The sequence below is a fragment of the Halichoerus grypus genome, chromosome 5, assembly GCF_964656455.1.
Source record: "Halichoerus grypus chromosome 5, mHalGry1.hap1.1, whole genome shotgun sequence".
Taxonomy (NCBI): Eukaryota; Metazoa; Chordata; class Mammalia; order Carnivora; family Phocidae; genus Halichoerus; species Halichoerus grypus.
The window spans coordinates 187,036,126-187,059,466 of record NC_135716.1 but is presented as its reverse complement, the minus strand read 5'-3'; the positions used below and the strand labels follow the sequence as shown (position 1 = coordinate 187,059,466).

General features: G+C 61.9%; 3 protein-coding genes across 3 annotated transcripts; 1 reads left to right on the top strand and 2 right to left on the bottom strand.

Moving 5' to 3' along the window:
* Positions 1-151: 151 nt before the first annotated feature.
* Positions 152-3,517, bottom strand: TNFRSF4 (TNF receptor superfamily member 4). Its single transcript, XM_036089699.2, has 7 exons — positions 2,958-3,517; positions 2,561-2,683; positions 1,978-2,079; positions 1,556-1,622; positions 801-997; positions 535-633; positions 152-446 (listed from the first exon to the last, which is right to left on the bottom strand). The coding sequence occupies exons 1-7, from the start codon at positions 3,103-3,105 to the stop codon at positions 376-378; spliced, it is 807 nt and encodes a 268-aa protein (XP_035945592.1). The 5' UTR covers positions 3,106-3,517; the 3' UTR covers positions 152-375.
* A 2,824-nt stretch (positions 3,518-6,341) lies between these two features.
* On the bottom strand, positions 6,342-20,176 carry SDF4 (stromal cell derived factor 4). The gene is made up of 7 exons (XM_036089696.2): positions 20,026-20,176; positions 16,736-17,088; positions 12,793-12,929; positions 12,229-12,342; positions 8,611-8,769; positions 8,083-8,258; positions 6,342-7,025 (listed from the first exon to the last, which is right to left on the bottom strand). The coding sequence occupies exons 2-7, from the start codon at positions 17,038-17,040 to the stop codon at positions 6,849-6,851; spliced, it is 1,068 nt and encodes a 355-aa protein (XP_035945589.1). The 5' UTR covers positions 17,041-17,088; positions 20,026-20,176; the 3' UTR covers positions 6,342-6,848.
* Positions 20,177-20,257: 81 nt separating this feature from the next.
* Positions 20,258-22,845, top strand: B3GALT6 (beta-1,3-galactosyltransferase 6). Its single transcript, XM_036089698.2, has one exon. It carries the CDS (start codon positions 20,372-20,374, stop codon positions 21,359-21,361), a length of 990 nt encoding a protein of 329 aa, XP_035945591.2. The 5' UTR covers positions 20,258-20,371; the 3' UTR covers positions 21,362-22,845.
* Positions 22,846-23,341: the final 496 nt, after the last annotated feature.

Genomic DNA, 23,341 nt, shown 5'->3' with positions numbered 1-23,341 from the left:
TCCGTGGCTGTGCGGCCCCCAGCCCGCCGGCACCCAGCGGGGACCCTCCACGGCTGTGCGGCCCCCGGCCCACCGGCACCCAGCGGGGACCCTCCGCGGCTGTGCGGCCCCCGGCCACTGGCATCCAGCAGAGACCCACATTCGCCAATGTCCTTTATTGGGGGGCACCACCCTGGGCAGGAAGTATGCACAGCATACGTAGCAGAGCCCTGGGTGCCAGCCCAGGAGCACCTAAAACGGCGCAGGGTGGGGTGGCGGGGCGACAGGGCACCCAGGTGATGGGGTGTGGCGGCCTGCACCTGGGGGCACCCCCGATGCCCCTCAATGTCTAGCAGACCCTCTGGGCTCCCAGCCTGGCGTGGGAGCGCTAGCTGTTCAGATCTTGGCCAGGGTGGAGTTGGCGTCGGCGTGCTCCTCTTGGATAGGGGTCCGGAAGCTATTTCCAGCTGGGGGGGAAGAGCGAGAGGCGGGAGGTGGGTCAGGGTTTCAGCCCTTCGGGAGGCCGTCTGGGCTGGGGCCACACGGGGTACTTACTGGGGGGCAGCCGCCAGGCTCGGTGGTGCAGAAGCAGGGCCAGCGCGGCCACCATGGGGGCAAGCAGGCCCAGGCCCAGGACAACAGCCAGCTGGGGGCCTGTGGGGAGGCAGGGCCTGCTGGGGTGGGGTCCACCAGAGCAAGGAGTCCACCCCTGGGGGGCCTCCATGAGGGCAGAGGGCATCCCACCCCCTCCCTCTCTCCCCACGCCCCTTCTGTTTTGGGTTGGGGAGGGCCCTGCTGGGGTGAGGCCAGGCCCCCCTTACCCCTGGGGGGCTCTGTAGGGGGTGTGAAGGGCTCCTGTGGGACCCTGGCCCAGGCCGTGGTGGGCTGGGTGGTGGGGGGCCAGGCTGGGGGGCGCGGGGTCTCCTGCGGCAGTGTGGCTGGGGGGCTCCTGTCCTCACAGACAGCATCCGAGCTTGTGCTGGCTGGCCGCACCGTGCGCTTTCCCATCAAGGTACAGCTGAGGAAGGCAGGGGAGTCGATCAGGCCAGAGCCCCCACCCCCGCCCCCCGCCAACTCCTCCCAGATTGACTGGATGGGCCCAGAACTGAGACAGGACCAGGGAGATGTGGGGAGCGATGACCAATCCACACTGGATCACCTCAGGCAGCATCACACTCCCACCCAGGGGACGGGCCGAGGACCCTGCCCAGGCCCCCACAACCCCAGGGGACCTTGGCCACACCCAGGGCCACCTGCCCCACACCGTCATTCCCCATCTCCCCTCGCTCTGCTCCCTACACGGTCTCCTCCCAAGCTGCTCCAGCCGCACCTTGCCCTCTCAGCCCACCCCCTTGCTCTTCTCTCGCTGCCCCCGCCGTGGAGGCCACAGCTGTGGATGAGTGGGGCTCTCACAGACTCCCAGGGCCTGGGACAGAGTCTCATACACTCCTCACTCCAACCCAACAGTCAGGCTGGACCAGGACCGAGCAGGCGGGCAGCACAGTGGGGCCAGGGGTCATGAGGGGACAGGGGCCATTGGGGGGAGCAGGGGCCAGGAGCCCCCCAGGTCACTCACTTGGTCCAGGGCTTGCAGGCCTGGTTGTCACCTGGGGAGAAGTGTCCCAGTGGGCACGGGGCACAGTCTGCAACAAAGACAGCAGGACAGACAGTCTCCTCCACTGCCACCCACCTCGGGGACTTGGACACAGCTGCTGCTGGGGGCTAGTTCTGTAGGGCTGGGCGCTCCCCCACCACAGCCTCCAGAACCTCCTCCCTGCCCACATGCCACCCCCTGGCCCTGACCCAGGTGCCCCCACCCCTTTCTTGGCATGGCTTGTTTGCTGGGGGCAAGGAACCTGCTCTGAGCTGGGGGGGGGGGGGTGCAGTGGGAAGTGATAGCACGTGATGTAGAAGACATGCTTCCTTTACAGCCCGCGAGGCCCCACCGGCACGCAGACCCTGACCTCTCAGGCACACGCCGCCCACGCCCGGGCTCACCGACTCCACGCTTGAAGCCGTCCTGGGGCTCGGTGCCTGGCTTACAGCTGCAGACAGTGTCCTGCGTGGGTGTGCACCTCCGCTTGAGTTCGCTCCCACTTCCTGGGGGTCAGGTGAGGCGGGCGCAGTCGGCGGGGCTGCCGGGGCTGCCGGGCAGGCTGGAGGACCGAGGCCGAGGGCTCCCGGACCAGCAGCCCCCTCGCAGCCGGGCAGCTCCCGGTTCTCTCCAGTCCCTGGATGCCATATTCCTTCTGGCCACGTGGCCCCTGGGACGCATCCCCGTGGCGGTTCCAGCCTCCCGTCCCACCTTCTGTCAGGCCCGCAGCAGGACCCTCGGTGGCGCTTGGATGCGGCTCTCACCACCCCCAAAGGCCCACTGGCAGGCATGTGCTCCTGCCTGACTCCACGTGGCCTCAGCTCCCCTGGGAGGAGGGAGGGGCTCCTAGGGGGCCTCCGTGGTGCAGCAGGCCCCACTGTGGTTTGGGGTTTGTTTCTGCGGCTGTGGGGACCTCCTGTGAGTGCCTGGGCGGGGCGACGGGGACTCGGGTGGGGGTCCCGGGATCCAGGCTGGGGTGGTGCTCACTCTGATTGCACTGTGTGCAGGGTTTGCAGGGTTCGTAGTTCGTAGCCTCGTTGTAGAAGCCAGACAGACACGGGTGGCACTTGGTGTCCTGACCTCTGCTGCAGCGGCTCTCCATCCCATAACCTGCAGCGGGAGGCGGGCCGAGCTCAGCATGGCTTGGCACCCCCAACCCCGGTCCTGGTGGCCCACGGTCCTGGGCCCGGTTGCAGGTCACCCACTCTATCAGCCTGAGCCCACCAGCCCATGACCCCCGCGTCCCAGGACCCCATCTGCATGTTCCCCTCTCCCCAACGCCCATCCCCATATGTCTCCCATCCCTATGACCCCCACCCCCATGTCTCAGGTCCCCATGAACCCACAGGCACCCCTCCCCCAATTCTGTGGCCAGGCCACTCACCTGGCGGGCAGTCACGACAGCACCTGCCGTCTTTGGGATAGGCATCCCCCACACAGGTGAGCCGGGCTGCAGTGCCCAGCACTAGTCCCAGGAGCAGGAGGGCTGGGTGAGGCCCACTGGGCCGCTGAGCCTCCCCGAACATCCTCATCTCCGCGGGCGGTGCAGGAGTCTGGGGTTTTTCCTTGCAGGATGTGGCTATAAGGGCTGCGGAGGAGGGGTGGGGAGGGAGAGGGGAGGAGGGGACCAGGAGGAAGGAGGCCCAGGAAGGGCTGGGGACCCCTGACCTGGGCTGGCAGCAAGAAGACAGCTAGCCTGGGAAGCAACTGTCCAGGCTGTGGGCTTCTCCCCTGCCCTGGGCCGCAGGGCCCTCGTCCCCTCAACTACGCCCAGTAGCCTCAGGCTCAGCCGGCTGGCAGCAGACCTGGGGCCAAAGGGAGGACCGGCAGCCGCCTGACCCCTAGCAGGGCCTGCACATCTAGTCCGCACCCCCACACACTGGACCCCTCTTGCCCCCATCTCACCGGGGACGTGGAGTCCCTTCGGCTGGGCACACCGGGTACCCTCCTGCTCTGCCCAGCCCAACCAAGCCGTTTGGATGAGGGTAGTCTTCGGGCCCCTCCACAAGCTTGCTCCTTCTGGGCAACCCCTCTCCCTGTACAGGGCAGGGCAGACCCCTCAGGACGAGCAGGTAGCTGCCCCTGCAATGCCCCCCACAAAAGGCGACATTCATGCCAATCCTCACCCCCAAGCAAAGGGGTGCACAGAACAGAGGGGCAAACCGAGGCAGCACACTGCTCAGGAGACAGGCCTCAACCATCTGGACCCTCTACTCTCTACTGGGCATCGGCTCGGGGGGAAGATCAGCAGTGCCCCAGACTCCAGGGCATGGTGCCTGGCCCAAGCGTCCGAAACTAGCCGACTGAGGCAGTGGTCAAGGGCTTCGAGGGCACCTGTGCCCACACGGTGAGCGTGCAGGCGTGTGGGAGCACGTGCCGTGTGCAAGTGTATGTGGCCGGCATGAGTGCAAACGCAGGGGTGTGCTGGTCTGTGAGCACAGCAGGTGTTAGGAGCTCAACTGTGCCCCCAAATCCCTGGGTTGAAACCCTGACCTCCAACGTGGCTGTTTGTGGAGACGGGGCCTCTGGGGTGCTGGTAAAGTTTAGATGGGGTCAGAGGGGTGGGTCCTGATCCCAAAGGGCTGGCGTCCTTCTGGGAGAGACCCCAGGAGAGCGCAGAGGGAGGCCACGCGAGGACAGAGGCCTCAGGAGGCTCTCAGACGTCCGGCCCCCAGGACGGGGACACGATCGTCCCTGGTATCGTTAGGACAGCACCTGCCCTGTACCCTGCGTACAAGGTATGCCTGGGAGCACGCATGAACCCGTGTGTGTGTGTGCGGCTGCTCTGAGGGTGGGGCAGGGCGCCCACCCACACCCACTCTGACTCCCTGGCCGCGTGGGGGCCAGCAGGACGGCTGCGTGCCCTGTGGTGGCCGGGCCAACCCGGCCCCACCCCACACACACCCTGGGCTTAGTGTCCCCACAGCACCAACGCGAGGCCTGGGATGACCCACTGGGTGGTCCTCGGACGCGGCCCTGGGCGGTTGCAGGGCAGGCGGGGAGGGCCGTGTGCAGGGCTGCGGTGTGTCAAGCGGGAAGAACAGGCATGTGCCCACCCGGCTCCGACATCACTGGGTGCCCTGGAGGCAGGGGAGGCTACGCTGTGTCGTTCTGTACCTTCCAAACCATAACCTTGAGATGAAATTAACCATTCACCAGTTAGTTTACAAAGTTTCAGGCGCAGGGCCTCCCTCAGGGAGGGGAGCAGGGGGGAAGCTGGAAATTCCCCTCCCTGACTCCCCGACAACTTCCCCAGCCCACCTGTGGGAAATTCCTCCCCGGCTGAGCTGGGCAAGGTGGGCACGGACGAGGCCACGGCCCACAGCAGCTGGGGCGGAGGGAGGCAGGCCCTGCCAGCGGCCAGGGGGCCACGCAGGGGAGGGGACCAGGGCGTCAGGCAGCCTGGTGTGCGTGCGTGTGCATGCGTGGGCCCCATCTTCCGCACATGGTGAGAAAAATCTTTTTTTTTAATTGACAAAGACAAACTGTAGCCCCTGAGGTTGAGCTAACTTGGGACTCCGCTGGGCGGCGCCCCCTCCAGCGTGCCCCTCTCCTTCTCTGGGGGCCATGTGGGGCTGCCTGCCCTCTGGCTGTACGGGTCCCCATGCCTGAGGCCCTGCACACCTGGCCCACGAATCGGGCATCTGCTCACGGGGACCCGCCGAGCACAGACAACTAACTAACCGCACTCAGCCCGCATCCTGTGGGCCCAGCCGACCCCCGGCCTCCGCCCACACCTCTGCCCAACACCACACAGCTGCTCGCGGCTGACTCCCCCACGTGGGCCTGGCCACCATGGGGACCCCCGCCCACCACACACTCCTGTCCCTTCTGAAGTCTCGTCTGCCTGGAAGCCAGCGCAGGTGTCACTGTGCCCTTGTTCCTCTACAGCGGCCCCACCCCACACTGCTCGGAAGCGGGTCCCTCCCTGTGGCAAGGGCAGGTCACAAGGGCAGCTCAGGGCAGCCCCTCTGCCCACTTGGCGGGAGCCCCCACCCGAGCAGGGCCCTCTAAGGCCTGAGCGGATCCACTGGCTGGGTGAGCGGTCCACTGAGGCGCCACAGCCCACGGCTCAGGGTCCCAAGGGGACGACCAGCACGGAGCGGTGCAGGGGCAGGGGGCAGGGGCTGAAGGTGGCAGCTCGGAGGTACGTGAGGTCAGAGACCCTCAGTCAGTTAAACCCCTCATGGCTCAAGGCCCTCTGTCTCCACACACGAGAAAAGTACTGGGCACAGCTGACCCCCAGAAAGGGCCGGGGACCGCAAGCCTGAGAAATCGAGGTCTGGTGGGACCTCCACCAATAGCCCCGTCCTGTCCCCAGGCTCTCAGGCCCTCCCAGCCCCTGACTACAGGTTCAGTGAGACTCCAGATCCCCTGGCCACCTCTGCTCCGTCCCCCACAGCCAGCCCAGCTGGAGGTGACTCTCGGTGGACTCCTGTGTTCTCCCCCCGGCCCCTGCCCTAAGGCCTTGTCCTCAGATCTTCCCTCCCTACCAGGAACTCCGGTCCCCCCACCGGGCCCCTCCCAGGGGGTCTCACCCAGGCTCCACGCTCCTGACTTTGAATCCGTAGCCCAGACCCTCCGCTCCCTGCAAGAGCCCTCTTCCACGTACCCACGGGCCTCCCCATCGCTGAACACATCCCTCACATGCAGCCCCACCCCGGGGCCTGGTCCCTTCCACACCTGCCCTGGCAAGAGCCTGACCAAACCCTCTGTTCTCACCAAATCGCCCACCTCAAAAGCACTGAGTGGAAGCCAGCTAGCCACAAACGTTCCAAAATCATTTTATGGGCTTTTTTTCAACAAAGAAATGAAGCTAGGAGAAAAAGGCAACTCTATTTTAAAGTACATTAATGAGATTCTCATCACAAGTGTGTGTGTTTTCGGAGACTGAACGCTGCGGCAGGCACCCCCAGCGGCCGGCTACGGGCTCCCAGCAGAGCACACCCTAACAGTTGGTTCACTGCTCGGTTTTCAAGGAAACGGCAGGAGCTGCGCTCCCTCCCACAGGCGTGGTGAGCCCACAGGGCCCCGATGCGGTCAGTGCCCTCAGCAGAACGGTGCCCGGTCCTCAGAAGCGAGACGCAGCAGTCACATGGGACCCCACGCGTGGGGGGCAGCCAGCCCGCAACTGCACCTCGGGACCCGGGCCCGCTCAAGCACATCTGTGACAAGCCTGGCCCACGGCTCTCGGGGCCGCGGGAGGGAGGCAGCGAGGCCTCCCGGAGGGGCCAGCCGGCCGAGGCGCATGGGGCAGGCGGCAGGAGGCGCGGGCTCAGAACTCCTCGTGCACGTTGCGGGCATAGTCCATCAGTTTGCTGCCCGTGAAGAACTCGCTGTACTTGAGGACCTCCTCGGGCTCCAGGTGGTGGTTCTGGTTCTCGTCGGCGATGGCGATCATCTGCTTGGCCTCGTTAAGGGCGTTGTACTCGTTCATGGGGTCCATGTAGTCCTACAAGGGTTCCGGCCACCGGGTCAGCATGGATCCCTGGCTGCCACGGCCCTCCCCAGCGCACCCACCCCCCGGCAGCGCTGGGGCCCGTCGACCCCGGGTGTCATCCCCACTACAGCACCAAGTCCGCACTCGGTGACGTGGCCGTGAGACACGGCCCCCCAGGGCGGACGCCCCCGCCCCACGGATGCCCTGTCAGCGAGGTCGGCACCTCCTGCCTCAGGGAAGCGGCTGCAGGTCTCTGACCCTGTCACCAGCTACAGAAAGCAGCGCCTCATTTAAAATACCCCATGGGCGGACAGAACAGAAGCAGCAAGAAGGGGATATGGGCATGTTCTGGAATGTTCTGGAACACAGACACCAGGCTAGAAGGGGCTCAGGGCCAGACAGCCTTTGCCTGCGTGGGCGCCTGAGACTCGCCACCTCCCGTCCTCCTCAGGGCACCCCTGATGGAAGGAAGGGCCGGCCGGAGGGCAAACAGCCTTGAGTGGCCGCCGGGGGCCTGCCCGTGGGTCACGTGGCGCCTGGACACAGACCCGACGAGCCGCTGTTCAATCCCTGAACCAGATGTGCCCACCAGCTATCAACAGGGATCAGAGAATTCTGGTGTAAAGACAATGAGTCACCCGGCAACGGAGAAAACAAGCCCACACAGCACCCACACAGCAGCAAAAACACTTCAGGGAAGGTGGTGGATTCCAACAGAGCCTGCAGCCCCCGGCGCCCAAGCCAGCTGCCTACTGGGGAGTGGCCGCCTGCAGCCAGGAGGGGCCGAGACATCCCAGCACCCCGACCGGGCGGCAGGCACGGGCGCCTCACTGTGCTGCCGGCTCTTCTGCGCGCATCTTGTCTGGGCGCCCCAGGCGACCACGCCGTCAGGCGAATCCCCCTCCCCCGCACGCAGGGAGCCCACCTCCAGGTGCCGTGAAGGGCCGCACCACCAGCCACAGCCGGACCAACGCCGCCTTCCTTTCCACCACAGCCCCTTGCCTCAGGCACCCCGGGAAGCCTGGGGACCTGGGCCGACCTCAGATGCCCCCCGGGCACTTGCGCTCACCTCCAGCTCCGCCATGGTCACAATCCCGTCATGGTTGGCGTCGATCAGTTCCTCAAACTCTTTTTTTCGGTCTCTGACCCAACTGTCATCGATATCCTGGCCCTGCTGGTTCTCCACCGTGCCCACGGGCAGAGAGATGAACTCGGGCAGCGAGAGCCGCTTGTCACCGTCCTGGTCTGCCAGACAGGGGAGTGGACGCTCAGACCTCAAGTAGACATGGGACCACCCAGGCCCACCCAGAAGAAAATAAACCAAACAGGTTTGCTGCCAAATTTTCAGTGTGTTCAATTTTAGCCTAAAGCAAAACAGGTGCATCTCACCTGACTTGCTCGAGAGCCTGACGGAGGCCAGAGGGCCCCGTACAAGGCCTGACCCTCCCTCACCACTGTGCAGCCACACAGCCTCCAAGACCCCCGGCCGACCCCTGCCAGGAGGACTGCCGCAGGTGCACATGGGCCCTGCCCGCCAGCCCAGCCGCCAGCAGGGAGGCACCACCCCCTAGAGGCTGGGTCACAGGCCAGGCCTCACCCAGGTCCCGGACAATCTCCTTGACCATGAACTTGAGCATGCCACGGCTGTGCTCAGGGTGCAGGAACGACAGGAACTCGTCCTCAGTCAGAAGCAGGTCTGAGGGGGGATTGTCTGCCTGGTACCAGCGGTCCTTGAGGTTCTCCAGGACTTCCTGTGCTGAGAGAGGCATACCCGTGAGGACCCAGGACCCTGCACGCATCTGAAAAGTCCTGAGACGGGCTGCCTGGATGGGAAGGCTGGCTCAGGACACTGCGGTCAGTGAGGCCAAGGACCCTGCCGCTCGAAGGGGAGCTCAGCCCTCAGGGAGGGAGATGGTGCACAGCCCCCCAGACAGACACAGACCCTCCCAAGACACAGGCACAGACTACTCTCAGATGCAGACACAGACCTCACAAGATGCAAATACCCGTGGACACAGACCCCCCCCAAATACAGGGGCCAACCCCCTCCAGATTACAAACCCAGACCCCCCAAGACACAGATTTTCCCCCCTTGGACACAGCCCCCCCCCCCCAGGCACAGACGCCCGCCCCCTGCCCTCATACAGCCCCCACCCTCAGCTCACTGCTGCTCTTTGCTCCTCGGGAGAAATGGAAAGCAGGGTGTAGGCGGACTCACCCTCACCGTGCACCTACAGGAACAAAGCATGACCTTGTTCCTTTCCATCTCTTTCACGTGCACCGTATGCAGAGGGCAGGGCTCTGGAGGAAAACCCAGCTTCCAGATATGACTCAAGCGTCCCCCACAAACTCTCGCCGCAGCCCCCACTCTCCCTCCGTGGGAAGGCCCAGCATGGGGAGCGTGGCCCGGAGCTTGCCCCCACAGCTTCACAGGCTCAGTGACCATTCAGGTCTTCAACGGAGCGGTCGAGGCCGAGCGAGCAGGAAGAGCTGAGGCACGGAGATCTGTCCACACCCTCACCGCAGTCATTGGGAACGGGGATGCCCAGGCCTCAGCACATCGCAACGGGGACATGGCTGCATCCCACACAGTCCCCATCACCTCGAGTCTCAGTGCCTTCTGATGAACAGAAGATCCCGTGGTGACCTACTTTTAATGGCAAATCCACTTAGAGGAAGGTGGGAGTGAGAGGTTGCTCCTGCCTGCCACGTATGGGGACAGGCACAGACTCACTATGTCCACCTGCAGCCTGCCAACAGCGCCTGATGGAATCAAGTCTGTGGGGCTGCAACTACTCAAGGACCTCGACCCGAGGTCCCTGGAGATTTAAGGTGGGCACCGAAGCCAACAGCAGATGTCCGCGCACAGACACACAAGCAGGGACGCTGGTGGCACCAGAAGCTGGAGGGAGGCCTGCCACCGACCCCTGCAAGCCCCCGTCTGCGGTGCCTGGGGCTCGCAGCCCCACAAGCCCCGAGGAGGCAGACTGCCACGTGGGGACTCCTACCTCTCAGCCCCCACCTGCGCTCCCCTGGCCTCCCAGACCCTCGACACTGCTCTTCACTTCCGATGCCCCAGACCTGCTCACCCTACCCAAACTAAAGAAGGGAATGAGGGGCCTTGAACTCGTGCTGAGATGAAAGAGTCGATAGGCAGGCTGAGGTGACACAGTTCACGTCCCCGAAGGACAGGTCCTGATCCCAGGCACACCCGAAGGAAAGGTGCTGAAGACAGACTAGCTCCCGAGAGCAGGCAGGGAAAGAGGGCCGGCAGCCCGCAGCCCTGCAGCCACCCCAGACGCTGGTACCAAATCACCAATGCTGGCAGGAGGACCGAGGCCCCCCAGGACCCCCAGATGCCTCTAAATACCACCTTCAGGGGACAGCTGGAACCACAGGACAAACCATGGAAACGCAAAACAAACATATGAAAAAGGCAAACAACCATTTCAGAAAAAAAAAAATCACGTCCAAGGACAGAAGTGAGGGGCGCCTGGGTGGCTCAGTCGGTTAAGCCTCTGCCTTCGGCTCAGGGCATGATCCCGGGGTCCTAGGATCGAGCTCCGCATCGGGCTCCCTGCTCAGGAGAGTCTGCTTCTCCCTCTCCCTCTGCCTGCCGCTCTGCCTACTTGTGCTCTCTCTCTCTCTCTCTCTGTCAAATAAATAAATAAAATCTTAAAAAAAAAAAAAAGACAAGTGAAATCCTGGATGGTGCCCAGGGAACTGGGGAAGGCCGGCTGGCACCCGAGGGCATCCAGAAGCCTCCGTGCTGCTCAGGAAAGGGGTCCGGTGCTGCGAAGTCACACGTGCGCCTCAGAAAGACTGAGCCGGAGAAACAAAGGTGTGGGACATGGACGAGCTGCCCGCGACGGGCGGCCCCCACGGGGACAGCTGGAAGTCTAGAGACTCAGACCCTACAAGATGCTGCAAGAAAATGGAACTACAGACCAGTGTGTCTCATGCAAACGTGCCCCACAAAAGATCAGCAAATTAAATCCAAAAACATGTAAGAAGAATCCCAGACCACGACCAAGTGGGACTCCTCCCAGGTGAGCAGGCTGGTTCGACATCTGAAAATCAGTTAACGTGAGCATCACATCAGGCCAAAGAAAAATCACACGATCATATCAACAGACACAGAAAAAGCATGACATAAAATCCAACAGCCATTCATGATCCAAACTCTGAGCAAACTAGGAATAGAGGAAAATTTCCTCCACTGGACAAAGAACATCTACAAAAAACCTACAGCTCATATCAGGTTAATGGTGAGAAACCGGACGCTTTTCCTCTAAGATCAGAAAAAGAAAAAAGTGCCCCCCCTCCCCATTGCTTTCCAACACCGTACTGGAAGTCCCAGCCAACGCAGTAAGATAAGGAAAGGAAATCAGAGGCACGCAGATTGGGAAGGAGGAAACAAACTGTCCGTGTTCACAGATATCACAATCACCTGTGTAGAAAGTCTGACTCATATCAAGACCGCAGGCCAGAAAGTTAGCACAGAAAGGCCAATCACTTCCCTGCATGCCAGCAAGGGAGGTGGGGAATCAGGATCAAGGACGAGCAGGAAAATACAAACAGAAAGAAGAAAGAAGGTATGACTGCAACCGACAGAGGACAGGAGCGCTGGCACGGACAGGAGCGCCCACAGCCCACCCTGCAGCAGCCATCACGAAGCGGAGGAGAGGGTGCCGGCCCACTGACCACACAGACACATGACAAACAGGGGCTGTGTCATGGGCGCAAAGATGCCGCAGAGAAACTCCCGCACACCCACGACCACCAGGAGAAGACACAATGGGACAAGGGTGGGCATGGTGACCCATCACATGGAGGAAGGACAGGACATGACAGGTGGCACACCAAACCTGATGCCCGGCTTGGCAGGGGCCCCCAGGCGGGATCAGTGAAGGGTGTGAGTATCCTCCAGCCGCACTCGAGAAGCCAGCCGACACCCCAGCGCACCCGCACCCGGAGTTTCCCTCGCCCATGAGGCTTTAAAGGCTAAGGGGAGGGCGGGGCTCTGCCCTGCTGGTGGCCAGCCCCGCCCCACCTCCACGCCACCTGCCTCACCATACTCCCCTCCGCAGGACCCTGTCCTGGCCCCCAGACCGGCCTGCCCCCCAGCTCGAGCCCACAGGAGGCCACCTGCTGCCCCATGGCCCGCCCTGGCTACAGGCCCCCTCGCGGAACACCACAGGGCCCAGGCGCTCACTCTCCTCGTCGACTTTCAGCTCCTCGCCATTCTTTATCTTCTCCACAACTTCTTGCTCATTGTGGCCTTTGCTCACCAAAAACTTCACCTTATATTCGTCCCACGACACACGGCCTGGAAGAGAAGACCGACCTGCTAGGCTGTTCCACGACGGATGGTTTTAGGAAGAGAGATGTCATGTTTTCATACATCTGTCAATAACCCCGCGCTACAGGCAAATGCAGAAGCAGAAGCACCGGAGTAGCTGCAGCCCAGCCCCCAGCCCGGCCCCGCAGCCCGGCCCTGTACCCAGCCAGCAGCCTGGGCCCCCAGCCCGGCCCCCCAGCCCAGCCAGCAGCCTGGCCCCCCAGCCCAGCCAGCAGCCTGGCCCCCCAGCCCGGCCCCGCAGCCCAGCCCGCAGCCCGGCCCCGCACCCAGCCAGCAGCCTGGCCCCCCAGCCCGGCCCCCCAGCCCAGCCGGTAGCAAAGCCCCCAAGCCCAGGCCTTCACTTCCTCTGCCCTCTGTGCACACCGCCCTCCTCCTGGCAGCCTCAGGCCCATGGGGTGAGGGTGAGGTCGGCCATACCGTCGCCGTCGGGGTCCACTGCACGGAAGTGCACCTTGCTCTCCTCGATGGCCTCCCGGAAATGCTCTGCTGTCTTCTCCATGATCCAGTGCTGCATCTCCTTGGCACTGATCCTCCGGTCAGTGTTCACGTCGACCCTGCGGGCAGATAAGCGACGTCAGACGAGGCCTCTAGAACGCGGGACAGGACAGACGGACTGACAGACCAAAGCATGGCCAGAGGGGCTCCACCACCATGAACAGGGACACACTCTACCCAACAGTGACGCTGGGGGTGGCTGGGAAGGCTGACGGTTTGCTCTGCAGGGCAGCTCAGCACCACTTCCCCCACAGTCTGGGGGCCGCTGGGGGAGGACGGACAGGCAGCCTCGTCACCCCAAATCCACACACCCAGACGCTTGGGACAGGACCAGAGCTGTGAAGCCAGAGCAGAGTCATGTTTCGTACGTGGGCACAGACAGCTAGATGGAAAAGCAAACGTAGATGCAAGTGTGTACATGCGTATGCACTGGTCAGCACACTCGTGTGCACACGTGAGTTAGCAGTGCTCTGTGGATGCAATGGCTCATACACACACATGTGCAGACTAGTACGTGTGTGCCTGAGTTAACACACCTACGTACACACGTTCCTGCACACCCACACGTCATCCAGCCCCGCCCACCGGGGGACCTCAGGCCCGGACACCAGTGCCCAGATCCCAGCTTCTAAACACCATCCTCCAATGAAAGAAACCAGGGCTCCTTGGAGAAATGGCTGATTTCAGGGCTGAGGCAGGCACACAAGATGAGCCTGGAGCATCTGGAAGCGCCAACAAGAAAGGAAGTGCCCCCAAAACACACAAATGAAAGAGCTCCCAGCAATGTGCACAGCAAAACCACGCAGGGCTGGATCGCACCCAAAGTACACGACAAACATCCAGGAGCCCCAGCTGACGGAAGGAAATGACCGATAAATCCACACATGGGGGACAGAGAAAGCCTCCTTACAGAATTCCAAATGATACGGTGGATCTCCCCTGCCGCCCCCACACGCGGGAGGCCCGGCTCATTCCCACCCCCTGCAGGGCGACTGCCTCACTGAGTGGCCACCAGAGAAGACAGGAGGGAGAGAGGAGACACGTGGCACGCACCACCTGGACCAGGTGGCCAGGCCAACGGGCCCCGTGCTGTCCTACAGACGCCAGCGCCCCCGACAGCATGTGATGAGAGGGCCACCTCACCACCGCTGGGGTGTTCTCTCCCAAACCCACCACACCACTCTAAGCACCAGAAAACACAGCAGACAAACCCAAAATGAGGGACATTCGACACAACACCTCTGCAGTCCTCCTCAAAACTGTCAGGGTCATGAAAAAGTAAGAGCGTCTGAGACACCAGCCCATCCCAGAGGGAACAAAGGAGCTGGGACACTCAATGCGGTGTGGGACCTGGACAGGGATGTTGGGACACCGAGTGAAATCTCACGTCTGCGGTGTAGATAATAGGAACATAGCACTGCTGTTTCTCAGTCTCCACAAATGCACCGTGGTTGCCTAAATGTCGATATTAGGGAAAAGTGGCCATCTCTGCCACTCTTCTGTAAATCTGAAACTACTCCAAAATAAAAAAGCTTATTTAACAAATGTTGTGGTGGGGCACCTGGGTGGTTCAGTCAGTTAAGCACCAACTCAATTTCAGCTCCGGTCATGATTTCGGGGTCGTGGGATTGAGTCCCACGTCGGGCTCTGCACTCAGCCGGCAGATTCTCTCCCTCTCCCTCTCCGTCTCCCCCTGCACGCACAGGCAGGCACAGGTGCGTGCATGCTCTTTTTCTCTCTCTTTCTAATAAATGAATAAATCTTAAAAAAAAAAAAAAGAAATGTTGTTGCAACATTACTTTAATCAAAACCAGGTCCTGAGACCACGTGTGACTCGGGCAGGGAGCCAGTGAGGCGGCAGCCGCGCTGCGACGTCTTAAACCAGGAGCGGCTGTAGGCAGAAGTCGGCGTGGAAACCGCTGCGGCGGGGGGCAGTGAGCAGGGTTAGCTGCTCCCCCCCCCCCCCGCCGTGACCCCACAAAACAGAGCAGGCATAACAAGAGCGCCTCCCGTGGACAGACATGGCCACACCTGAGAGAGACTGAAGGGCAAGCAGCCTGTGAGCCAGCCCCGTGCGCCCGCGGGCCCCTCCGTCTGCACTCCAGCCGACGTGCTCCTAGCACCGCAGCCCCGCTGAGCCAGCCCGCCCCTCTCCACACTGCACGTAGGCCGGCAGGCGCCCAGGAAGAGGAGGCCCAGGTGTGGCCCGGAATTCAACCGTGCCCCCTGCCCACGCACAGACATCTGCACACCGGCCCTCAGAGCCCTGCCAGGTGGGAGATCCGGGGGGCTCGACCTAGAAGGGGCTCTGAGCCACACCCCCAGCCCCCACGGTCCCGGTCGCACTGCTGAATTTCTGGCTCCATGCTCTGTCATGACACCCAGCTTTGTTCCAACCGGGTGAAGACCTAACCTTCGACAATGAAAATGTAAGCACAGCAGGAAGGTGTCCCGCCTCCCCAGTGCTCCCCCTGCTCCAGTGGGATGCACCTGCTCCTGGCACTGAGCCTCCGGGCCACAGCCCACCCTCTCTGGATTCTGCCCCATTCCTATCACCTGTCCAAGGGGCCCTGCCTGGTCCCTCCCCTTCAACAGTGCCGGCCCCTCTGGTGACCCCTTCCTCCCAGAGCTCTGGGCCCGTCCACTGGAACCCCCGTCCACTGGCAACACACAAAAGTGCCAAGGAAGGCACAGAAGCAGCCCCAGGAAGAACCTGCTGTTGGCTCAAAAGCTGAGTTTGAATCTGTTTGACGGGAAGATCTTCTAACAGATAAGATATTCACAGGTTCAAAGTTCCACAGGGACCTTGGGGCCCCGGGTGAAGCCACCCTCTCTCCTGAGGATGCCCAGGGTAGTCTGGGTAGATCCTCTTGCCTGTGGGCACACACCTCGCCCCTGGCCCAGTGAGTGGTGCAGACCACCCTCTGCAGGCTGCCGGGAAGGTGGCTCTCAGCGTGGGGATGGATACTCCCAACAGAGTCCCGGGGAGAGCCTAGTGCCCTCTACGTTAGCGGGCCCAATCATGAGCAGATTATCAAGTCCAGTGTCGGTGCGCACAGCCTTGTGCTAGCACCCACCTGTCTCCTCACCCGGTCTCGGCCAGCCCACCATCTGCAGACCTTCGTGCCCCCACCTCCTGCCTCCAGCTGGTGGCCCATCTGCTACTCCACCTGGCCCCCCCAGCACCCAGTGCACATAGCACCTCAAAAAGGCAGGCCTCTGGGATCCCCCTGTCTCGCCAACACCCATCCAGGGCAGCCCCGTTGCCCTCCATCTGTTCTCCACCCTCATCCCTGATCCTATGAGTAGACAGCACACAGCACACTGTTCTCACCACGCCCAAGAAGCAGGGCTCTCAATACCCCCTTTCACAGATGAGGATGAGGCTGGCGGGCTCAGGGAACAGAGCCCAGGTCCAACTGCCAAGGGCCTCCTCCTGAGCTCATGCCCTGGCCATGAAGCCCCTCACCTCCCCCGGAGGCTCCAAAGCCACCGGGCCATGTGACCTGCGTGTGTGCTCACAGCCAGCACCCATGACCTGTGCGTGAGTCCAAGCCTGTGTGCACTCAGAGTGGCTCCACAGGAAAGTCAGCCCCATGAACAAGCTCCTCTCAGTCTACTCCCTGGAACCGAGAGCCATGAATCCTGGGTCCTGGCACACGGCTGGGCCACCATGTCACCAATACCCTGGGAGCCTGGACCCCACCAGGCCCGTGCTGGGCAGAGAACCTCCTAAGGCATGTGCCCCCTGAGACCTGTGGACCCTGCCCCGCCTCAGCACATGGCCTGTGTGAACTTCAGCCACAGTACATGCCAGGTGAGGAAACTAGTTAGATTCTGGCAGCGCCCAGGCCTGGGCACCCACTTGGAAAAGATGACCATCAGCTTCCTCCTGCTTCTCCGTGGCTCTGCGTCCTCCTCAAACCCGTCTATGTCCTTCCCCAGGAAGACCTCCTGGTGGAAGTCCTTGTTGAGGTGCCCATCCATCTCCAGCTTCACCCCATTCAGGTGGTCCGGGGGCAGGATCTCACGCTCATCCTTGTTGCCGGCTCTCTCCCGAGCAGATGAGTGGTTGGCAGGCCGGGCAGACACATCCATCAGAAGGATGACCCCCAAGAGCCAGAGGCAGTGAGGAACCAAGCCACAGTGGGGAGCCTGCCTGGACGCCATGGCCACCTGGGTCCGGACTGTGGAATGGTCTGCAAGTGCGGCCAGGAGCTGGGGAGAGAGGGGCGGGGCAGGTGAGGAAGTGAGGCCTGGGGTCACAGCCTTCCCACCACCCCAGGCACTGCAGAAGGGCAACAGCCCGTGGCTGCCAGACCCCAGCATGCAGTTAAAGGTCTATAAAGAGGACACAGCCATTGTTCAATGGAGGGTCAGCAAATACTTCACTAAAGAGGCGTTTAGTTTACAACATGAAATGGAAGTTCTTGGTTTACAGGATACATACTAAACATACTACTTTTTCCTTTTCCAAAGATACCCACCTCAAAGGCTGCCCAACACCACTAAACCTACCCCTTTTCAATGCCCACAGTGGGCATTCCCAGAACTGTCTCTCTCCATCCCTCCTGGCATCGAGACAGACCCCAGAGTCATGGTAACTCACTCTCCAAATCCCAGCTCAGCATTTGTGAGCTCTGTGACCTTGGCTAAGTCACCTGGCCTCCCCAGCTTCAGTTTCCCCCCTGAAACAGGAAGCTCCCTCCCCCACCCCAAGGCTTTGTGAGGATTGGGCCTGGTGCCAGCAAATGCCCAAACCCATCCAGCAGGGCACCAGCCCCTTCCTACCTTCCCACCTCAACGACCGCTGCAGCTGTGCGCACACACACATTCTGCAAGTACACACATGCACATACACCACACTCGAATGCACACGTACACACGCATGTACATATACAAATACACACATGTGCGTGGATATACACACCTACGTGTGTATGCACACACACACACCCTTGCTCGTGTTCACACAGGAGTACCAGGAAGTCTGTCATCCTTGGTATGCCTGGGCCCCGCAATGAGGAAATGCCACAGTGAGGATCCCAGGGCCACAAGCACTGATGCCCAGCACTCAGCCATCCCAGCCTTCTCCCACATCCGGCTCCTTCCACCCAGGCCCACCTGCTTTCCCTCACACCTTCCAGGTTCCTCCAGATTCCCTTCTGGAATGGCCTGGAATTCCCTTCTGGCTGGTGCCAGAACAGGGCCCAGCTGCCTGCCCAGCTCCCTGCTCAGCTTCTCATGGACCTTCATGCTCCACACTCCCCAAAAGGAACTCCAGCTCCTTCTTGCCCTTTACTTAACCTGTTCCTCTCATAGTCTGTCCACCTGGTACACACCTGGTGGTCCTCTCAGGTGCAGCTGAGGCCCTCCCCTCCTCTGGCAGTTGTTACAGGGAGGAGCAGCAGAGGGAAGCCCACCGGTACTCAGGGTCCAGGGGTGGTGGCCCTGGACACCCTCGCCGCAGGCCAGAGTGCCACCTGCAGCCAAGCCGGGGCATGGCAGGAAGCACAGGGCCTTGCATCGGCAAAGCCACACAACCACCACAGCCTGAGGGCACACAGTGCGGACAGGGGCTCCCGCCGACTGGTCTGGCGGCACACGCAGAGGCCACCGCTCATCTGATGCTGCCTTTTGAACCTACCTGCTCCTGAATGGCATTATTCACCTGCCAGGTGACACCTTTATGCATTAGTCTTCTGAACCTGTGCACTCTCTGGGCCCTTCAACAAGACCCTGCTCTCTGAACTCACGTGTCCCGTTCCTCTGAGGGAGTAATCCCCCCTTCCAGGCCTGCGGAGCCTGCAATCTCCCCACAAGCACCCGAGCCGTGGCATTCTCTGTGCTGGGACTGCCCCGAATCAGACCTACTGGAACGCCACACCCTTCTCTTCACCGTCCCAGCAGCTGTCACACCGTCCACACAACTGAACACGTACAGGAGTCTCTGCCACACCGCGATATGCACGTTCCTGAAAATGACAGCGCTCTGCAAAAGTGCACCATAAAAAATACAGGGCCCGTGGGAACAACACAAGGGACGTATCTCAAGACCAACACAAGTCAATATAAACAGCCAGGAGGAAACCAGGAAGTGGTGTGTGGCGAGGCACCCGCAGCCCCAGCAAGCAGCTCGGGGGCTATTAAACTGAGTGGAGCTGCCGTGCGCAGGTGCCAAGGAGATGCCAGCGGGGCTGCCACTAAGGTGGGCCCAGGAGGAAATGCAGCCTGCCGTCACGCAAGACTTGGACAAGCCTGCGGTCACCAAGGTTTCCTTCCCTGCTGGCGCGTAATTCTACCCTGCGTCCCAGCTCTCCCGGCTAGGAAAGCGTTGCGCAAACCAAGATGACCTCCCCTGACATGAATATCGCCCTCACTGACTGTGGCCATAAAAACACATATCACGTCCAAACAGACTGTACTTTGCTCCCTGAAGAAACAAAGTCAATTCCTTACTTATCTTCACGGGTAGCACACTTCGTCCTGCACAAAAGTAACCCCAAAATAACCGCACAGATACCAGGAGGTCAAGTGAGACTTACACCATCTACCTCAGCGAGCACAGAAGCAGCAGCGCGGCTCAATGTGCCAACCGACTGCTCCGCTCCTCGTCCTCGGCCTGCCCCCCCCCCCGCCACCGCCGGGATTCCAAAGGGCAGGGGCCTGGCTGGCTGACCAGGGAATCCCCATCCTCTACGACGTCAATGCAGGGTGGCAACACCACCCCAGGCGCCCGGCTTAAGCGCAGGCGGCATTTCTTGGCCATCCCGGGGTATCCGTGCTGGCGAGCCTAACCTCTTGCCGTCAGAAAAGCAAACGCTTCATCTGAAAGCTCTGTCACCGCTCTTAGGAGTCGCGTTCAGAGCGCTGGTAACAACTGCCACCGGCTGAACCGGAAACCAGAGGCTTTACACGCACGATTTCAAATCTTCACCGAGCCCTACCAATTAGGGCACCTTTCACCGACGAGCGGAGTGAGGTCATCTCGCTGGTAAATACCGGGGTCCACCCGACTCCCCTGCCGACCACACTCCCTCAGCCTGTTTCCCGGCGGCAGCCGTCGGTGAGGGCAGAGAGGACATGAGCCCAAGGCCCAGCGGCCCGAGGGAGCGTCGGCCTCCCGGCGCCCCCCGCCCCGGGGCCCTCACTCACCGGCTTCCCTCCCCTCGCCCAGGATCCGCTGAGCGGGGCCCGAGCGCCCGTGACGCCTTCGACGGGACTCGCCTAGGCCGCGGCCATCTTTCTTCCGGGAAGAGGCGGAGCCGGAACGGTGCGCGCGGGCGCGACGCCGCCGCGGCGGCGCTGGCGCCGCCATACTTTGTCTGGGCGGAAGGGGACGCTCGGCCCCTCCAGGGCAACCAATGAGAAGGGCACGCGTGCCCACGTGCCGTGCGGGCACGTGACGGGCAGCGCCTGGCCCTCCGCCTCCGCCGCTGGTGGACGCGGCCTGCGCGCCGGCTTCGGGGCCTCGGGGGCGCTTCCCGCGCGCGCGCGCGCCATGAAGCTGCTGCGGCGCGCGTGGCGGCACCGGACGGCGCTGGGCCTGGGCGGCCTGGCGCTCTGCGGCGCTGGGCTGCTCTACCTGGCCCGCTGCGCCGCCGACGGCCCCCACCCGGCTCCCGGCCGCAGCCCCGCGCCCGCCGAGCCCGCGCGCGCCGCCGCCTTCCTGGCCGTGCTGGTGGCCAGCGCGCCGCGGGCGGCCGAACGGCGCAGCGTGGTCCGCGGCACGTGGCTGGCGGCGGCGCGGCGCGGCAGCCCGGGCGACGTGTGGGCGCGCTTCGCGGTGGGCACGGGCGGCCTGGGCGCCGAGGAGCGGCGCGCCCTGGAGCGCGAGCAGGCGCGGCACGGCGACCTGCTGCTGCTGCCCGCGCTGCGCGACGCGTACGAGAACCTCACGGCCAAGGTGCTGGCCATGCTGGCCTGGCTGGACGAGCACGTGGCCTTCGAGTTCGTGCTCAAGGCGGACGACGACTCGTTCGCGCGACTGGACGCGCTGCTGGCCGAGCTGCGCGCGCGCGACCCCGCGCGTCGCCGCCGCCTCTACTGGGGCTTCTTCTCGGGCCGCGGCCGCGTCAAGCCCGGGGGCCGCTGGCGCGAGGCCGCCTGGCAGCTCTGTGACTACTACCTCCCGTACGCGCTGGGCGGCGGCTACGTGCTCTCGGCCGACCTGGTGCGCTACCTGCGCCTCAGCCGCGAGTACCTGCGCGCGTGGCACAGCGAGGACGTGTCCCTGGGCGCCTGGCTGGCACCGGTGGACGTCCAGCGCGAGCACGACCCGCGCTTCGACACCGAGTACAAGTCCCGCGGCTGCAGCAACCAGTACCTGGTGACGCACAAGCAGAGCCTGGAGGACATGCTGGAGAAGCAGCAGACGCTGGCGCGCGAGGGCCGCCTGTGCAAGCAGGAGGTGCAGCTGCGCCTCTCCTACGTCTACGACTGGTCGGCGCCCCCGTCGCAGTGCTGCCAGAGGAAGGAGGGCATCCCCTGAGCTGCGGCCGCAGCGGGCCCACCGCACGGCACGTGGCGCTGGAGGGAGGCCACCGCAGCGAGAGTCATCGGGGTCCTGTGGGGCCGCTGCTGAGGGGCCCCCCACTGGCCTCACACGGGCAAAGCTGGCCGGTTCGGCTAGTTACCCAGAACGAGTCCAGCCCTCGAGGGGGCCGGGTGTATTTGGCGACCAGTGGGGTTTTCAGGCAGATGCCAAGCAGCAGCGGACAGCCCCTAGGTCCCAGCTCTGGTGCGCACCCAGGCCTGTGCACCCCCGTGGCCACCATGGGGCCTCACTCCAGACCCCGTCTTGTTCCGGGTCTGGGAGACCCGTGGGTCTTGCCAGGGCGACACATAATGTCGGGGTAGCAATGTCCTGTCCCTGGATCTCAGCCAGCATGGGCCTGGACTCGGAAGATGCCCAGCTTTGAGTGTGACGGCAGACAGCGGGGGCTTGCAGCCCCGCCCCAGCCTGCGCACCTGCTGTCTGCTCCCCAGGTAGAGGAGAGCAGCCAGAGGCTGGAGCCGACAGGCACTTGCGGAGCCTGGCCCCAAAGAACGAATCTGGACTAGTTCGGGGGTGGGGACTTGGTCTCGTCCTGCATCCTGTGTTGACCGTCCACCTAGGAAATCGCCACACCAAGAGCTGTGGCTACAGGGAAGTGACCCTTGGGCTCTTGCATGTTGCAGCTTAACTGTGTGTTGCACCCAGTGGCTTTTATCAAAATCACCGTAGATTTAGTGGGTTAGGTTACCTTTTATGTTCCATGTTGGTGTCATTTGTCATGTGGCAGTCTAAGATTTAACTGTGTTTTGTTATTTAGCTCCAATGGTATTTTGGTCTGTGTTGCTTTAGAGTGAATCCGTGATAAATGTAATTCAGTGTTAGTCTGTGACTTATAAACATTGTAAATTTGTGTAGATAAGAGTTTAAGTTAGGAGTGTGTGGGTCTCCGTATTTTTTAAATTATTTAAGGGAAGACTTTTCTATCAGAACTTGGGCTTTGTGGATTAATCTGTTTTTACAGCTTGAGTTATAGACTTGTTACTGCCTGTGTGTTTAAATGTGGAAGAATTCTAAAAGTGTCCATTTCTCTTTACAGTTTACACAAAAGTCAGTCCCATTGTCTCTTTCTGAAAAGACTTTCCTTTTAAGGCTTCCTCACGGCCATGCAGGGGCAAGTGTTTCTCACACACGCATCTGTTATGTTAGACTCTGGGCCCAAGTTCCAGGAATCTGAACCCTTGGAAGCATCGGTGAGGTTTCCCACATTCTGTCTTAAGAAAACAGGCTCTGCTGGCTGACCTTTTGGAGACAGAAAGCATTCACGCGCACCCTCCTGGCTGATCACCTCTCATACCTAACACATCCTCAGAAGATCAGGGTTCTTTTCTCCCCATTAAATGTGAAAAGTGAGTGCTGTGGTCATCACAAAAGTCAAATAAAGAAGCTCCAGGACAGCCGTGAGCCCTTCTGTCAGCCCAGTGGTGTGTGATGCTGCACGTTCTTATTCTGGAATCTGGGTTGGGTCGCCTGGCAATGCTGCTGGTGTCTATAGTCCACTTCGGGGCAATGCAGATGCGGGGAGCAAATCTCTGACTTGCCTTTGCACTGCCTTTCCTTTGTGTTCTCAGGCCGTGGATTTTAGGAGCGGGTGTCCTGGTGCTCTTGGGCTGCCGTAACAACCCTGCAGACAAGCTGGCTTGAGCAGCAGACATGTCTTCCTCACGGTTCTGGAGGCTGGCAGTCAGGTCCGAGTGCTCGCAGGGCCGCATGCTGGTGAGGACCCTCTTCCTGGTGCAGGTGGCCACTTTCTCACTGCGTCCTTAGCGCAAGAGAGAGCCAGAGCAAGCTCTCTGGTGTCCCTTTTTACAAGGACACTAATCCCACCAGAGGGCCCACCCTCATGACCTCAGCTAACACCAGCTCCAAATACCATCACATTGGGGGTTAAAGCTTCAATCTAAGTTTTGGGGGACA

Bases quoted from the DNA above. Each gene is read 5' to 3' on its own strand.
- TNFRSF4 (XM_036089699.2), bottom strand. From the start codon at position 3,105: ATGAGGATGTTCGGGGAGGCTCAGCGGCCCAGTGGGCCTCACCCAGCC. The intron at 2,080-2,560 runs GTGAGCACCACC...CCTGACCCCCAG, and splicing joins CTGCACACAGTGCAATCAGA to GAAGTGGGAGCGAACTCAAG. The intron at 998-1,555 runs GTGAGTGACCTG...TGCCTTCCTCAG, and splicing joins GCCTGCAAGCCCTGGACCAA to CTGTACCTTGATGGGAAAGC.
- B3GALT6 (XM_036089698.2), top strand. From the start codon at position 20,372: ATGAAGCTGCTGCGGCGCGCGTGGCGGCACCGGACGGCGCTGGGCCTG.
- SDF4 (XM_036089696.2), bottom strand. From the start codon at position 17,040: ATGGCGTCCAGGCAGGCTCCCCACTGTGGCTTGGTTCCTCACTGCCTC. The intron at 12,930-16,735 runs GTGGGTGCCCAG...ATCTGCCCGCAG, and splicing joins CTGATGGTCATCTTTTCCAA to GGTCGACGTGAACACTGACC. The intron at 12,343-12,792 runs GTATGGCCGACC...CTTCTCTTCCAG, and splicing joins AGTGGACCCCGACGGCGACG to GCCGTGTGTCGTGGGACGAA.